This window comes from Ambystoma mexicanum, chromosome 14 (genome assembly GCF_040938575.1).
Source record: "Ambystoma mexicanum isolate Mex_15411 chromosome 14, UKY_AmexF1_1, whole genome shotgun sequence".
NCBI lineage: Eukaryota > Metazoa > Chordata > Amphibia > Caudata > Ambystomatidae > Ambystoma > Ambystoma mexicanum.
This window is the reverse complement of record NC_090940.1, coordinates 648,581,243-648,599,021: the sequence shown is the minus strand read 5'-3', so window position 1 is coordinate 648,599,021 and position 17,779 is coordinate 648,581,243. Positions and strand designations below refer to the sequence as shown.

Below are 17,779 nucleotides of genomic sequence, written 5' to 3'. Positions count from 1 at the left end.
AGAGGTTTACAATATCACCAGTGGAGTAACTGGTACCCGCGCCCCTGCACCAGTCGCAGGATGGAGAGCCCAGCATTCACCTACTTAAGGTGAGCACACCTATCCTTTGGGCCTCAAGGAAAGAAAGAGTGAGGAAGAGAAGTCCGTCCAACCACCGTTCATTAACCCCTTGTTCTTCTGCCTGCAGACACCTCAATCTTCAAGTCAGGCATACCGTGAGAAGAGGTCCAGCCCAGGGAACCAGCCGAGTCCTGCGCTTTACAATTGAAGACACGGTAACAACCCAGTCAAGATCTGCGCCTCCGTGGGAATCAGGTGAGCGTTACAGAACGCGAAGCCCACCTCAAATCTCCCACCCGGGCGCAATGGAAACCTCAGACACTGACCAACTAGCCCAGTTATTAGGGGAATTAAGAGCAGAAGTACAGGCAGCCCGTCAGGAAACAAATGCTCTGAGGAGAGAGTTAATTATATCCAAAGAGCGAACAGATGATGTCGCGTGACAGCTGTTACAAACGCAAGCGGGTCAAACACCCCTGCCTGCTTCGGGGGGAAGTTATACTTCAGCAACCTCACCTAATCCGGTACAAATTAATCTACCCGGAAATGTGCCTTTGGCTCCGCCCGAACGCTTCTCAGGTGATCCAAAAAAGTTTGCAGTGATCATCAATCAGTGCCGCTTGCACTTTCTGTGTAGACCAGCTGCTTTTCCAACGGACCAGACTAAGGTAGCTTTCGTGCTTTCATATCTTAGTGGCAGTGCTGCAGACTGGTCAATTCCTCTGGTAACACAGGATGACCCAATTCTCCGTAATTTCCAGGCCTTCCAGACCAGTATGGAGAGACTGTTTGCAAGACACTCACAGGGGCAGGCCTTGGATAATGAACTCCTTTCATTACGACAGGGTAATCAGGATCTCCTGGCTTATATTGCGTCATTCAACAGACTAGTAGTTGAAACCAGATGGCCCGAGGATAAGAGGATTACGCTTTTCTACAGAGGTTTGCGTGGAGAACTCAAAGATGTTCTAGCCCAGGTAGTGAATCCTCCACAAGACTGTTCTGAATATATTGACTTGGTGGTTCAACTGGACCACAGATTACAGAATAGGAAAGCAGATTGTTCCAGGTTCGAAGCTCGAGTTTTTTCAAGACCACAGAGTTCCACTAAAGGAGTTGATACCGTAGAACCTATGCAAATAGGGGTCGTAAAAGGACCATTAACCCAAAAGGAACGAGACAGAAGAAGACAACTGCAATTGTGCCTCTATTGCGGAAACTCAGGACATTTCCTTCGAGAATGCCCAGTGAAACCTTCGAAGAAGACAGTGGGTGCTTCCGATAAAGGTACCGGAAAAGCCAGAGCCGGGAAACGACCTCGCCCGACAAGTGCAGAGGTCCGCTTGCCGAGCGTAAAAACCAGTTCTTTGACCTCGCATTTCATAGTGTCAATGGTCCTCATAAGCCCAGAGCGACCGGATCGTTTGCATGCTATTAAAGCATACATTGACAGCGGAGCAATCGGTAATTATGTGGACCGCGAAATGGCATTCAGAATGAATTTGCCTCTTTGTCCCAAGGCAATTAAAGACGTTATTACCACAGTGGATGGCACGGAAAAAGCTTCCGGACCAGTAACTCATACCACCTCGGAAGTGACGTTGTTAAGCCAAGATGGACATCGTGAGGTGATCGTGTTTGATGTGATCAAGGCCCCTCAGTTTCAAGTTATCCTGGGAATTCCTTGGTTAGAGAAACACAATCCCCAAATTGATTTGCGAGCAAAGACAATTCGGTTTCCGGAGTGTGTCCCCACTTGTTATCCTCGGCTCGACATTAAGCTGGCAGCAACTACTTCCGAGGATCCCCAACTACCTCCAGACTACAGGGAATTCCAAGACGTCTTCCAGAAAGATCAAGCTAACTCTCTACCTCCTCACAGGTCTTACGACTGTCAAATAGATCTGATACCCGGATCCACTCCTCCTTGCAGTAGAATTTATGCCCTTACCGAGCCAGAAAATCTTCACCTGAGACAGTATTTGGACCAGTATCTGGCTAACGGGTTCATCCGTCCTTTAAAGTCCCCAGCCTCTTCAGCTCTGTTCTTCGTCCCAAAAAAGGAAGGGGACCTTAGAACCTGTATAGATTACCGTGCCCTGAACCAGATCACCGTAAAGAACAGATATCCTCTGCCGTTGATCCCTGAACTCCTTGACCAAGTTAAAGGCGCCTGTATCTATACGAAGTTAGATCTCAGAGGAGCTTACCATTTGGTACGAATTAAAGAGGGCGATGAATGGAAGACGGCCTTTCGCACCAAGTATGGGCTGTTTGAATATCAAGTAATGCCCTTTGGCTTATGCAACGCACCGGCCGCCTTTCAGTACTTCATGAATGACGTCTTTAGGGAATTTATAGACGTGTGTGTGTAGTTGTTTACATTGACGACATCCTTGTATACTCATCCTCTGAGGCAGACCATCAGAAACACGTCAGAGCAGTTCTTGAAAGGCTTCGCCAACATAAACTTTTTGCCAAGCTGGAAAAGTGCGTTTTCCATGTTACCGAGGTCGAATTTTTGGGATTTATTCTATCACCCAACGGAGTCCACATGGATTCAAGAAAAGTTGACGCAATCATCAAGTGGCCTTCACCAACTTCTGTAAAAGGAGTCCAAAGCATGTTGGGTTTCGCAACTTCTACCGCAGATTTATTCCAGACTTTTCCCCGAGTAGTCCAGCCCATTACAGCCCTTTTAAGAAAGAACAAACGTTTCGAGTGGTCTGCAGAAGCGGAGCAAGCTTTTCAGGAACTAAAAGCCAAGTTTACCTCTGCACCGGTTTTAAAACATCCCCGCCCGGAGCTTCCTTACATCGTTGAGACTGACGCCTCCAGTCTTGCAATGGGGGCAGTGCTATCGCAGAGAGATCCAGAAACTAACCAGCTACACCCCGTGGCGTTTTGGTCCTGCAAGTTCTCGGCTCCCGAAATCAACTACACCATCACAGATAAAGAACTTTTGGCTATTAAGTCCGCCTTCAAGGCCTGGCGGCATTACCTTCTGGGAGCCAAACACACAGTCACAGTAATCACAGATCACCGCAATTTACAGTATCTAAAGACCGCCAAAGCTCAATCCTCGAGACAACTCCGCTGGGCACTATTTTTCGCTGAGTTTGACTTTGTGATCACTTATCGACCAGGCAACAAGAACGGCAAAGCTGATGCCCTTTCCCGGATGGGAGTTGATGAACACATGGTCAATCCTGAACCCGAACAAAGAATTCTAGGTCTGGTCGTCGCGCAATCCATTGAAGATGTTGAAGCAAAAGTCAAACAACTCGTAACTCCGGCAGATTTACAGAACTGGCCACTTAAAGGAGAAAGCTTCACAGTGAATAAGAACCTACTGTACTTCCAAGGACGACTATATCTACCTTGTGCAGAGTTACAAAAACAGGTAATCTCTTGTTATCATGATTCCTTAATGGAAGGGCATCCCGGTATTGCCAAATCCTCAGAGAAAATCAAAAGACACTTCTGGTGGCCGTCTTGGAGGAAGGACATTAGAGACTTCGTAATTTCCTGTGGTGTGTGCGCCCAAAATAAGAGTCTGAAGGAAAGACCAGCAGGCCTCTTACATCCATTAGACATTCCACCATGTCCCTGGCATACCCTCTCCATGGATTTTATCACTGACTTACCTCTGTGCTCCGGATAGAACACAATTTTAGTAGTTGTGGATCTATTCTCCAAGATGGCTCACTTCATCCCACTGAAAGGTCTTCCATCAGCTTCAGTTCTGGCCCGAGAATCTCTCGAAAACATTGTTCGGTTGCACGGCTTCCCCTCAGTGTTGGTCTCTGATAGAGGAAGTCAGTTTATCTCCCACTTTTGGCGAAATTGCTGTTGACTAGCTCAAATTGACGTAAGGCTTTCAACCAGCCACCACCCCCAGACCGACGGACAGACCGAGAGGACTAACCAAACTCTGGAACAGTATTTACGCTGCATGCTGCAGCAGTCAGAAGGCACTTGGAAGGACATCCTTTGGATCGCCGAGTACGCTTATAATAATTCAATCCATTCTGGAACCGGAAAGGCCCCTTTTTTCCTCTTATATGGAATCCATCCTCGAACCTCCAACCTTGATCCACCCCAGGATCTCGGAACGCCCGCCGTAGACCATCTACATTCTGCTATCACTCAAGCCTTTAAGGAAGCCACTACTCATCTTCAACGGGCTAAGGAGCAATACAAAAAAGGAGCAGACCAACATCGAAAAGAGGCCCCCCAATATCTAGTGGGAGACCAAGTATGGTTGTCCACTAAACATTTACCATTAAAAGGACCACGCACCTTCAACCCGAAATACCTGGGACCCTATCCTATCACAGCCATAATAAATCCAGTGGCAGTTAAATTGGGCCTACCTTCCCACATGAAGATACATCCAGTTTTCCATGTATCCCTCCTAAAACCTATGCAATCTGAGACCCGACTGACCAGATCTCCAGAACCTATTCAAGTTGATGGAGAACTTGAATACGAAGTTAAAAATATCCTGGACTCCAAGATTTCCAACTCGAAGCTATACTATCTGATAGACTGGAAAGGTTACGGTCCCCAGGAAAGGTCTTGGGAACCTTCAGAACATGTCCACGCACCTCGGCTGATCAAAAGGTTTCATCGAACTTTCCCCAACAAACCAAAACCCCCGGAGAAGACAAGCTTGGGAGGGGCCTTGAGGGGGGGGTGCTGTCATGATCACTACTTCCAAGAATGCAGGACCTGCCCAACATCCTTGGAAGCAGACTCATAACCTTCATTCCGTGCACCAGCCGGCCCCTATTGGGACCTTTTGGACCTTGTCCTGGCGCCGGTGGCGCCAGGCTCATGAAGATCATCGGTCCCGGCACTGGAAGCGTCGGGCTCATAAGATGTGTAAAAGTGCTTGGGTGGACCTACCTACAGCAGACCATGCTGCATACTCACCAACAAGATGACGTCCACATACTCTTCTGACAGAGACTACTTTCTTACCTGGGTGGGGCAGGCTCCACTCCTTGGATCAGGAACACTGGGACTCTTCTGGAAACTGGAACTCTTTCCTTACCTAGGCGAGGCAGTGGAAGAAGACGCCTAAGCACTCCTGCACACTATTTAAACCACGCCCGATTGATGCAACGTGCTTCGCGTTATTCTGCATCAGCAGCAGGACGCTCACCGAGTCAGCTCCAGTCTTCCAGTGAAAACTCCAGCTCCAGCACCTGTGGGAACAAACTCTTACCTTCCTGGGATCCTGTCTTCAGCCGCACCTGCCAGCACAAAAAAACAACAGGTTAGCAAAAGCCAACTTAACGCCAAAAGCCAGCATTTTTACTAACCCGATCCATCGGCATCTTCCAATCCTCACGCCGCATTCCTTGGCAGTCCATCGATCCCTGTAAAGGCAAAGAACATTGATCAGTCATTTTGCATATTTTGATCTGCTTACCTGTGCGACGCACGCTCCGGATTCCAACAAGCGCTGCATACCCGCACCTGCAAATAAAGAAAGACAGTAAGGAGCGCTTTTAAAACCATCAGCCGCCATTCTACTTACGTGCCTTCACGCGTGCCATCTTCCTACTTACGCGCTTGCACGAACTTTGGCGTCCATGAACCAACGCCTACCGCATCCAAAACCTGCAAGAGAAAAAGAGACATTAAAGAGTGCATTTAAAACCATCAGCAGCCATTCAACTTACGTGCCTTCACGCGCGCCATCCACCTACTTACGCGCTTGCACGTACTTTGGCGTCCATTAAACAACGCCTACTGCATTCAAAGCCTGTAAGAGAAAAGGACTTCATTAAAGGTGTTCAGATACATATAAGGAACCGATCGTGCAGTTAACGACGGCCTCGCGCTCAAAGTTGTCCTCTGCAAGTAAGAGGTTTACAATATCACCAGTGGAGTAACTGGTACCCGCGCCCCTGCACCAGTCGCAGGATGGAGAGCCCAGCATTCACCTACTTAAGGTGAGCAAACCTATCCTTTGGGCCTCAAGGAAAGAGAGAGTGAGGAAGAGAAGTCCGTCCAACCACCGTTCATTAACCCCTTGTTCTTCTGCCTGCAGACACCTCACTCTTCAAGTCAGGCATACCGTGAGAAGAGGTCCAGCCCAGGGAACCAGTCGAGTCCTGCGCTTTACAATTGAAGACACGGTAACAACCCAGTGAAGATCTGCGCCTCCGTGGGAATCAGGTGAGCGTTACATAAACTCTCTGAAGCTAAGAGGCTAGCAGAAGACTCGTCTGCTCACACCAGCTAGAAGTGTGACTTCTAGAATAGGGGGACCAAACATTTTACTTCCGTCCAGTTACTCAGACTGAACTATTAAACATCATTGATAAACTGAAACCCACAAATTGTAGGGGGGGTTAATGTCCAGCAGAAACATTTAAAGTAAGCACCCCTTCCATGATAGGGATGTTGACCCAATTTGTTAATGCATCATTTCAAGACGGTCACGTGCCGGATCACCTAAAAAATGCTTGGAATTCCCCTTTGCTGAAAAAGACTGGCCTCTGCCCCACTTATCTGTCTTATTATAGACCCATTACTAATACCGCCTTTTTATTGAATATTTCACGTTGTCTACTTCCAGATTTTAGAGTATTTTAACAACCATAAGGTGATGCATAACAGGTAATCAGGTTTTAGACAGGGTCATGGCATGGAGACAGCGCTGTTAGACCGCAAGTCAAATCTCCTACATGGTATTGACAAGGGTAAGATAGCTGTACTCATGTTGTTGTATCCATCTGCTGCCTCCGACCTGGTGGATCACACATTGCTTCTCACCAGGTTGAAAGAGGTGGAGACTTCTTTTTTTCGGATGCCGCTGTTGCATGGATGGCTTCCTTTCTAGTTAATAGAATATATAGGGTTTACAGTGATGTAGCGGAATGAGAACCACGAGTCTTGCAGTTCGGAGTCCCTCAGGGAGCGTGTGTGTCGCCCTTTCTGTACAATGTCTTCACCGTCCCCCTTTTTGAGCTCTTGGGTAAAAAAGGTATAGAATTCACAAACTAAGCGGATGACACCCAGTGTGTCATCCCACTCTCCGGTGACCACGATCAGGAAACCAAAAGGTTGAATGGAGTGTATGACTTGATTCATACTTGGATGGTGGAGAATGGTCTCGCCTTAAATAAAGAGAAGACTGAACTCATGGTAATGGGGACAGCAAAAAGAATTACAACGCTTGTTGAATGTACTGCCGATTAAAGCTAATGCCGGAACACTCAGACCCCCCTTCCCCTACCCCCTCTCCCTCTCCCTCTCTAATAGTTACCTGGCCTCCCTGTGAACCTTACGGGGGTTCAAGCTCCTTCACAACCAGTAGCCTCATGCACTCCCTCCAGGCCTACCGTGCACTAGGGACTGTATCTGCAACCCTATGGTCCGCTGCCTCCTTGCACTTTAGCTAGACCGGCCACCTCAGCGGCACTTACTAGAGCTATGCTTAGTGCACTCCCTCCAGGCCTACCGTGCACTAGGGACTGTATCTGCAACCCTATGGTCCGCTGCCTCCTTGCACTTTAGCTAGACCGGCCACCTCGGCGGCACTTCCTAGAACTATGCTTATTGCACTCCCTCCAGGCCTACCGTGCACTAGGGACTGTATCTGCAACCCTATGGTCCGCTGCCTCCTTGCACTTTAGCTAGAACCGCCCACCTCGGCGGCTCTTACTAGAGCTATGCATATTGCACTCCCCCTTTCCCTTCCCCTGTGCTGCCCCCCTCCCCCTGCACGATCTGAATGACACAAGGCCTAGGAAGATCGTTTGTTTTGTCCTCCCTCTGTCACCCCTTCCTTGTCTTGTTGCACCTAGAAACACTATGTACATGTGCGTTATAAATGACATATATCAGTCTGCCACCGCAAAAGGTATGGGAATTGGGTCCAACAAACATCCCGAAAAAAACTGTGCTGGACTGGCAAGGAAAGGAGAACAAACCAAACCAGGATTCAAAGATAAAAACACCCATGCATGAGGGAGAAGGAACAAGTTACTTACCTGTAGCTATTGTTCTCCAGCATGGGTCTGGCATGGATTCACATGCTCATGAATATTCCCCGTTGTCAGGCTGGGAATTCTCGGTAAAAGAAAAACCAGTTTCACTTTAAAACCGCATTTCTCCCGCTGAATTGTACACAGAATTTCAGGGTGAGCTGGCCCCACTATTACTGAAAGTGTGGGAAGAGGCTATGAATTGTGGTACCCTTCCAGACTCGATGCGTGAGGCAGTCATTACGGCCCTTCTGAAGCCAGGCAGACCAGCATAGGATTTGGCCTCTTACAGGCCCCTCTCCCTAATTAACACTGACGCGAAAATCTTCGCCAAGGTGCTGACCACCAGACTCCTACCGTACATGCCAATCCTGGTCCACCCTGACCAAGCTGGCTTTATACCAACCAGATCTACAGCTTTAAACCTGAGACGATTATTTAATGTTCTGGAGCAAATCGATCCGTAGGCAAAAGCGGCTGTAGTGGCCCTCGATGCCGAAAAGGCCTTTGATTCCGTCTCCTGGACATACCTTTTCCTGGTACTCGAGAGGTTTGGACTTGGGCCATATTTTATTAAATGCGTCCGGCTGCTATTTACCCAACCATCTGCCAAGGTCCTAACTAATAACACCTTGTCCCCTTCTTTCCATTTACATAAAGGGACCAGATAGGGCTGTCCTTTCTCGCCCATTCTCTTTGCACTTACTATAGAACCGATGGCGGAATATATCTGTCAGCACCACTCCCACAGAGGTCTCAGAATGACTGGCCCTCCCCAAATCATATCACTGTACGCAGACGATACGTTGTTATATGTCCGGGACCCACAAGAGAATGTGCAAAACATTATGTCTGATATACACGAGTTCTCAGAATATTCAGGATATAAAATCAATGTTCCAAAATCTGAAATATTTCCGTTGACCCATAATACAGGTGACCTATCTCATATTACAGGGTTTAAGCCTGCCCCCACGCACGTAAGATACCTGAGAATCATGGTGGCGAGAGATAGACAGCTGCTGTACTCGCATAATCACGGCGAATTACTTCTCACCCTAACGACCAAGCTCCAACTATGGGCTACTTAAAATGGTAGTTCTACCCAAACTCTTATATTTCTTCAACAACATCCCGATTTGGCCCGGTAAACCCTTTTTTGCAAAACTTAAATCATTGGCGTCTTCCTTTATTTGGAACGGGAAAACTGCTAGGCTGGGCTGGGACAAGATGGTGGAGCCATACTCACAGGGCGGTATTGCAGCACCAGATTTTGAATTATATTGTATAGCAGCAGAGGCGCAATTTGTGAAACATTGGTTTGACCTCGAAGACACAGCCCCACACATTTTTCTTGAAAAGCATGCAGTCCGCCCTAATGATATACGATCTGTCCTCCTGAACCCAACTTATGGTAACATCTGCCCATTCGACCCGGTATACACCACCACACGAGCTTGGTCCAGGATCTACAGGAGAATTGGCCTGGAGATCCCCTATGACCCAGATATACCCCTGTGGAACTTCTCTAGTATTTCCCCGACCTTTGACAAGGCCCTTCAGTGAACCTGGGACCCAAATAAACTTTTCATGATTTGAGACAAGTTCCCCGATGGTATGTTTTGTGAACTCACAGACTTCATGGATGCAGCGGGGGGAGGCCAGCTTAAGCGCCTTCAATATTATCGCATGAGAACAGCTTTTGCTGCTAGATGGCCTTCCTTCCCGGCAGAACCCCAGACACACGAATGCATCAGAGCTGTGGTGATGACGGATGGTCATAATAAGGGAGTCTCGTCACTATACACCTTGGTGCAAACACATTCCCCCTCACGAAACACTATTAGAGAAACCTGGGAACGGGATGTGGGTAACCAGATTGATCACGTGAGATGGGCCCGATATTGTCAACTCACCAAATCGGTCTCTATGAACTCAGGACTCCGACTGATTAAATTTAAAATCCTGAATCAGTTACATTACTCCCCGGCTAGGCTGGCTAAGTTTGTAGCGGGTTGCACAGGGACATGTTCAAAATGTGGCGCCCCCGATGCTGGAGCGTATCATATGTACTGGTCGTGCCCTGTTATTGCGGACTTTTGGTGAGAAGTGGCTGAGCTCCTTGAGGAGATAACGGCGAGCCCAGCCGCTCTGTCCCCCCTGAAATACCTGTTTGGTGACATTGGAAAGGTGAAGGAAACCACGAGAAGGTTCTTTAATATCTCATGTGTTATTGCCAAACGCTGCATCCTTAAATGTTGGAAATCCGCCGCAGGGCCTACCCGATCCAACTTCCTGAAAGACTTATGCATGGTGAATGACGATGAGGAACTTTTTGTCTTATCAGTCCCAACGCCCTGTCGTCCCAAAGATATATGGTTGCTGCTACGTCTTTACCTATGTGATCTGATGTCTGATGCTGATGTAACAGCTACTCCGTCACCTTAGGTGACGATGCCTGCCTCATTGTCATAGATATATGTCATTGTCGAAGTTATGCACATGCTGTGTTGCACTGCTTATGTGAATTGTCTTGCTGTGAACCGTTCCCTTAATAAACAAAGTTTAAACAAAAAAAAAAAATGCATTTCTCCTCTAAACCAATCACTGTTCTCTGGGTCGTACTGCCCCCATTCAATGACAGTCCTCTGCCTAAGCACCTCCTCTGGCAGCTATCTACAGATTTGATAAGCATGTAAAGTGGCAATATGATTAAGAAGAGCCGCAGAGGGGTCGGAGGGAGGGTTTGCATGTGAATCCATGCCAGACCCATGCTGGAAAACAATAGTTACAGGTAAATAACATGTTCCTTCTCCGGCATGGGGTCTGGCATGGATTCACATGTTCATGAATAACGAATACATAGCAGTACAACATCACACAACCACGGGAGTTGGCAAGGCTCAACAGAAGCAATAATTCTTACCACTGCAACAGACTCACCTCAAGCGAACATGTTGAGTAGTACTGCTTGGTTGACTTTGGACTCCTCCCTGGAATCCCTGTCGACGCAGTAGAATTTTGTGAAGGTGTGCGTGGACGTCCATGTAGCAGCCCTGCAGAAGTCCAGCAGGGGCACATCAGAGAGGAATGCCGTCATCGCAGCGATCGCTCTGGTGGAGTGGGCTCTCGGACGTCTAGGCAGCGGTTGGTTGGCCAAACGATGACATTGAGTGATGCAGCCTGAGAGCCACCTTGAAATGGAAGCCATGGACAAGGCCTTTCCATGGGTCACCGGACCAAAGTTCACAAACCGTTGTGAAGTCTTCCCAAAACCCTTTGTACGTGTCCCGAAAAACTTCAGGGCACGAGCAATGTCCAGCGAGGGCAGGGCCCCATCAGCTGGTGATGAAGGCTTCGGGAAAAAACATGCAACACCAAAGGCTCGTTGAGGTGAAATTTCAAGGGAACCTTGTGCATAAAAGAGGGGTGCGTCCACAGCACCACCTTCGATTCGTGGAAAGTCAGGTATGGCTGTTTGCAGGATAGGGCCTGGATCTCACCTACCCGCCCTGGCAGAGGTGACGGCCCCAAGGAAAGCCGTTTTCCACGCGAGGAACTTGATGCATAGGCTCAAAGGGGTGCCCGTATGAGCCTCATCAGCACCAGTTTGAGTTCACACGCTGGGGCAGGAGCCCTCACCAGCGGGAAAGATCAAAACAGTCCTTTGAGGAACTCCTTGACGAGACGGTGAGACCACAGTGAAGATCATCCTGGGGACCTGGTGTGGCGGGACATAGCTGCTAGATGTACCTTTGTAGAGGCATGCGCCAGTCCGGCCTTGGCCAAAGATAGCAAGTATGGAAGAATCTGCAAGTATGGAAGAATCTGCAGGGCCGTGACACTCAAAGGAGTAATCTTCTGAGACCGGCATCGTGTAGCGAAACGCTTCCACTTGTGACCACTTGTGACCGTAGCACTTCAAAGTCGACGATGCCATGGCAATAACCTCACTACAGTCCGCAGGCAACTCATATCCTCCAAACTCCAGGGCTGCAGGAACCAAGCCTTTAAGTTCAGCAATCTTGGGTCAGGGTGAAAGATTGCGCCTCCTTCTCTGGTGAGAATGTCCGGAACCACTGGCCTCTTGACCCGAGGTGACGCCGACAGGCTGAGAATGTCCGTGTACCAAATCTGCATCGGCCACGCTGGGTCGATGAATATCATCCTGCATCAGCAATGTCTGAGTGTATTGATGACTCGAAGCAGAGAGGCAACGGAGGAAACACGTACATAAACAGGCCTTCCAACGGGAAGGAGAATGCATCCCGCAGGCTCCTCGGTTGGAGGAATCTGCTGGCAAACTTCTGGCATTTGGAGTTCACCGCCATCGCAAACAGATCGATCTGGGGCCTGCCCCATTTGCCGAAGATGCAGTCCACCTGGTCCTGCGAAAGCTCGAGGAACATGCCTTGTCCGACAGCCCAGTGCCACAAATCCTGCGCTTCTTTGGAGAGTGCTGGGGATCGCGTGCCCCCGTTTCCTGATGTAGAACATTGTGGTGGTGTTGTCCATGAAGATCCTCACCACCATGCCCTTTGGAGACAAAAGGAATGATTTGAGGGCCCAGACCACTGCCCGTAGCTCTAGGATATTGAGATGGAGATCCTTCTCCTCCAGCAGCTACATGCCTCTGGCGTGCAGACGTCTGGTGTGGGCTCCCCAGCCTTCCAGTAAAGCGTCCGTGTTGACTGTCTCCTGGAATGGGGGGGGGTTCTGAAAACCCATTCCCCGGGCGATGTTAGAGTTGACGCCCCAACACTTTATCACCCGTATCGCCCAACGGAACTCCTCATCGAACAGGATATTGTCCGCAAAGCTTCCGGATACCTGTATCCAGCGAGCATCCAGGAACTCCTAAATAGTTTGCATCCCTAACCAGCAGAGCCAGATGAGGTAGATGCAAGACGATATCATGCCGAGCAACGACTTGATGGTTCGCAACGTGGCGGTCTTCATCGACAACAGTCGTTTCACTTTCCCCTGAATGGCCACTACTCTCTTCCGAGGGCGACACCAGGAAGGAGACTGTGTCGAGTCTGCTCCTAGGAACAGTGCGTTCTGCGATGGTATCAAGTAGGACTTTGGATAGTTGATGGAGAATACCAGATCTGTCAGCAGCTGGGCCGTCGTCTGTGTGTCCGATAGCCAACTCTCGCGAGCGTGCCCAAATGAGCCAGTCGTTGAGTTACAGGTACACGTGTATACCAAGAAGACGCAGATAGGCTGCCACCAGTGCCAGATACTTTGTGAACACCCTGGAGGCTGACTTCAAGCCGAAAGGAAAGGCCTTGAACTGGTAGTGCTGTCCCTGCACCACGAAGCGTATAAATTTTTGGCGTTTCTTGTGAATGGGGATGTATAAAAGTAGGCGTCCTCCAGGTCCAGCGGCATCAAGAATTCTCCTTTTTCCAGTTGGTCGAGCACATGCTGCAACATGGCCATCCTGAACTTTTGGGACTTGAGGTACTTGTTCAGAAGTCATAGGTCTAGAATGGGCCTCCCGCCCCGGTCTTCTTTTTGACTAAAAAGTATCTGGAAAAGACTGCGGAGCCCTGGAGTCACTGGGGAACTAGCTCTATTTCCCCTTTGCGCAGCATGGCCCGCACCGCCTCCAAGAGCTGAGGTATGTGCTGCTCCTGTCTGGCCATCAGAGGGATCCACGGACACCTGTGCTGAAATTCCAGGGTATGTCCTTGGGCGAGAGCGTCCCGCACCCATCTGTCGGTATTGATCTTTTCCCACTCGATGACGAACCTCATCAGCTGGCCTCCCACTGGGGTGCATGGTGTAAATACTGGTAGGGGGTGTCTGTACTACCGCTGTCTGTATGGTAGAGGAGAGGCACAGAGGACCCCAGCCAAGATTCTCTATTATTGGTACGTGGTCGAGCAATCAAGGCCTAGCTTCTCAGGAGGTGATGCAGGCTGGTTCTTCGACAGTGGCGGACAACAGTCCGGGTGCTTTTCCTTGGAGTTCCGCAGCAGTCCCCGTATCGGGTTGGCAGGCTGTCGAAGGTCTGTCTACCAGGGAGCTTTGGCAAAGATCAACTGTGCACAATGGTCCCTCGTAGCTCGGGAAGAGGGTGCCTTACCAGGTCCTCTCTGAGTCAGTCCTTGGAAACACAGCAGCTTTCAGATTGCGAGGGAGAGCAACAGCACTCCTTCTCGTCCAGCGGGGCTTCAAGGTCAAGCATCAGTTACTCCAGTTACTCGTCGTAGTGGACTTCAGCTTCTGAACACGATTCCTAGCAGTGAGAGGTCCCCAGATATACTGTTGATCTCCCATTCATTCCGCTGGGTCACACTCAAGCATCCAATCACGACTAAGGGCATTCATGCAGGCAAGCAGCCAATCAGGTACACAAGGTATTCAGGCCATTCACTTCTCTCCAGACACTCACAACAAGTTATGTGTATTGGGACAAGTACCGAGCCATTCAACACTCCAAGCTGCATTCATACCGGTTTCGGGCAGGGTTGTCTCAGTCATTGTGTCAACCACCAGATACTAGACACCCACAACACAGAATGCATATTCGTCACACACTCTATTCTCCCAGGTCCCACCCACAACATACATCACCGTGAAGGCTCCAGGTAGTCTGGCCGGGCCTTCAGAACAACACCATATATGGCATTTCCACCCAACAGCCAGTCAGGGGGAAGGGACAGAGTCAGGGCTTCCCAGTACTTTGGGAAAACAAGGTAACAGGTAATAGAAAGCAAGAGGCCACAAAGGCCATCTTGTTTTCCATCAGGAATCAAGTGATCCCAATGGCAGGGCCAAAATGGAGGATACTCCGCGCACCTGTCAACTTCAGCATGGAGCTGCCACCAGCCCATACCCTGCTCTGCGGGCCACCCACAGGTGCCCAAAAACATACACTGGGGGCACAGGGGTGTACCCCCACCCATGGGTGCCATAAGGGTATCCCACGGGTCCGTTCACCAAACCAAAAGAGAGCTGCACCGCCAGGAGTCCCATATGAACTCCTGCACGGAAAACACGACAGAACACACGATAAAAAGCAGTAAAGGACAAGGATACGGAGGCCCTGTCCCTCCGATGCATTTCCAGCATCACACACGGGTGGGGGCCTGAGGTCCTGTCCCGTTTGGGCTTGCTTCAGCGCTGGCGTCCTGCTTTGCGGGCGACTGCGCCAATGTCCTCCTCCACCGTAGGCCTCGGAACGGCCTCTGTAGGCTTCCCGAGTCGTGGATCTGGAAGGCTGACTGTAAAATGAGGAAACACCTTTTGATCACCTGCTTGACTTCCCTCTGCAGGAACTAAAAGAAGAGCGGTGCTGTTGGAGTGTGCCCAGGGAACGGGCCGTCTCTGAATCGGCCTTGATGGCCTGTAGGGACTCATCAATGACCTTCCCAAAAAGGTTATCTCAGTCGAAATGCATGTCCAGTACCTTCCCCTGGACCTTGTGGCGAAAATTTGTGGCCTTCATCCAGCCTTGGCGACGAGGGCAGACACCATTCCCCATCTGCCAGAAACCTGTGTCGGCAATGTCTAGCGCCACCGTGATGGCGTGATTCAACACTAAACCCCCCCCTCCTGGAAGAGGGCAATTGCCCCCATCCTCTTGTCATCGGGGAAGAACTCCAAGATCTGACCCAGCTTGTACCACAGCTCCCTGTCGTAACTGGCCAGGATTGCCAGTGCGTTGGCTGCCATGATGGTGGCCGCTGCAGTGTAAATCACCTTCCTTCCCATGGCGTCCATCTTCTTCCCCTCGCTGTCCAGAGGCACCGAAGACGACAAGGACGGGTTAGTCGTCCGTTTCCTCGCGGCTGCAGAAACGACCAAATCCAGCGTCGGTTGAGACCACAGGCAGTTGGGTGTGGATTCCGGCACCCAGTATTTCTTCTCCAGCCTATCACGTTTGGCCGGAGCCATGCAAGTGTTCTTCAAGAGGGCCAGGCGTTCCTCCCACACATCGTCCATAATGGGCATGCCATTATTGTCTTCCTCTTGGCCTCGCGCCTCTGGTACAGGAAACATTCCTTCTTGGTTTCTTCTGGCACAAGCTGGAACAGCTCTGAGGCTCGCACTTGTGGTTCTTGGCCTAGTCTTGGGCCCTCATGGATGAGGTGCCCTCAAAGGACTTAGAAGACCGCTCCTCTGACCGGCCGGTCCTAGCTGAGGGATGACCCTGCTCGGAGCACAGGACAGAGGTTTTGGCGTTCCGCCAAGCATCCAGTTTACTGTGCCTATCCTTTGTAGTCTTCTTGGAGAAATCAAGGCATATCTCGCAATTTCCTTCCTTGTGGTCTGGATGCAGACAGAGGCATTGCAGGTGCTCGTCTTCCACAAACATTCCGTAGCTCGCACTTGGTATAGGGCTTAAAGAGGGATCTTCATTCTTCTCTGTCATGGTCAGAGGACGCGAAGTAGGCCCAATGGCCTTCTGGAAACTTTGACGATCTTCGCCCTTGAGGGACGTTGAAATTCACAGACAACGGATCCCCACTGTCGGCAGATGGAGAAAGAGCACACAGCTATTTTGGAACAAAAATAGAACCCTTTTCCGGTGAAAAACGTAGAAGAAGCTCGCAGAGCAAACTCGAGGACTCCAACACGGAAGCATGCAGTAAAAATCTGAAGAAGGCTGCCAGAGGAGGGGCTTAGGGAGAGGACTGTCATTGGATGGGGCAGTATGAGCCAGAGGACAGCGATTGGTTTAAAGGATAAAGACAGTAGCGAAACTTTTTTTCTTTTACCGAGGATTCCCAGTCTGACGACGGGGAATATTCATGAGCATGTGAATCCATGCCAGACCCCCCATGCTGGAGAAGTGGAAACATGAGGCGTAGTCACAGTCAGCCGGGTTAAAAAGCCACAGACCATTTCAGGTCGAGGAGCAGAAGTCAACTGATGGAACCAAAGTAACCACCGGTGAAATATTATTAGTGGTAGGTAAAAAATAATTAAAAAATAAACCACAAAAAAGTTGACACCGCTCTTTAAAACCATTTTCCTAATACATTTACAGAAACACCCCAGATGTTTATGTGGGCTAATGAAACTTTGCACAATATTTTCAGAAGAAAGTCATATATATTGTCGGCGGAGGGGAGGGGGGAATCACTTTATCCACCAAGAACTAGCATACCTGCTGTTCGGAGGGCTGGCTGTATCCAGAGCCTGCAGAATAGCCGACTGTCTGATTAACCGTTTCCTGACTCATAAGACGCAGAGGCATGTCCGCTTCTTCCAGTCCCCCCTTTATGACTGGCCGGTATGTTCCGCCGGAGAACATGGAGAAGTCATCAGGACCAAGAATTCCAAAAACCTGGATGCAAACAAATGGAAGCGTTTGAGCTGCTAATTTACAGGTGCTCTACACACAGCAATTCCATCGGGATTTGAAGAAGGTCTAGGCTTCCAAGAAAGATCCATTTCTGATATTAAAATGCTGGCAGCCATGCATTTTTTATTTCTTAAAAACCTATCAACATTATGTGTAGTTAAAGTGGGGAATTGCGCCAAAGTGGGGAATTGCGGAAGGGCTCACATGCGGACCCTACCCCATTACCGCATGGGTTAACAGAATTGAGCGTGGATGATTTTTCCAAAAGAAACACTGCCAAACTCTAAATGATGATTTGGAACGTGAACTAGCATATACCCATTCATTTGTTCCCCTCCAAAAAAAAGAAATCTAGATTCCCTCCCACTAGAAAGAATGAAAAAATGTATGG

At 49.4% G+C, this 17,779-nt stretch overlaps 1 protein-coding gene across 4 annotated transcripts in view; it reads right to left on the bottom strand.

The window, feature by feature from the left end:
• The window catches only part of CEP170B (centrosomal protein 170B), a 249,526-nt gene that overhangs the window by 101,011 nt on the left and 130,736 nt on the right, over positions 1–17,779 (bottom strand). For all 4 annotated transcript variants that reach the window (XM_069638152.1, XM_069638153.1, XM_069638154.1 and 1 more), the window contains exon 9: positions 17,191–17,370. In XM_069638152.1, the coding sequence (XP_069494253.1) occupies positions 17,191–17,370 (180 nt within the window). The remainder of the gene's footprint in view (positions 1–17,190; positions 17,371–17,779) is intronic.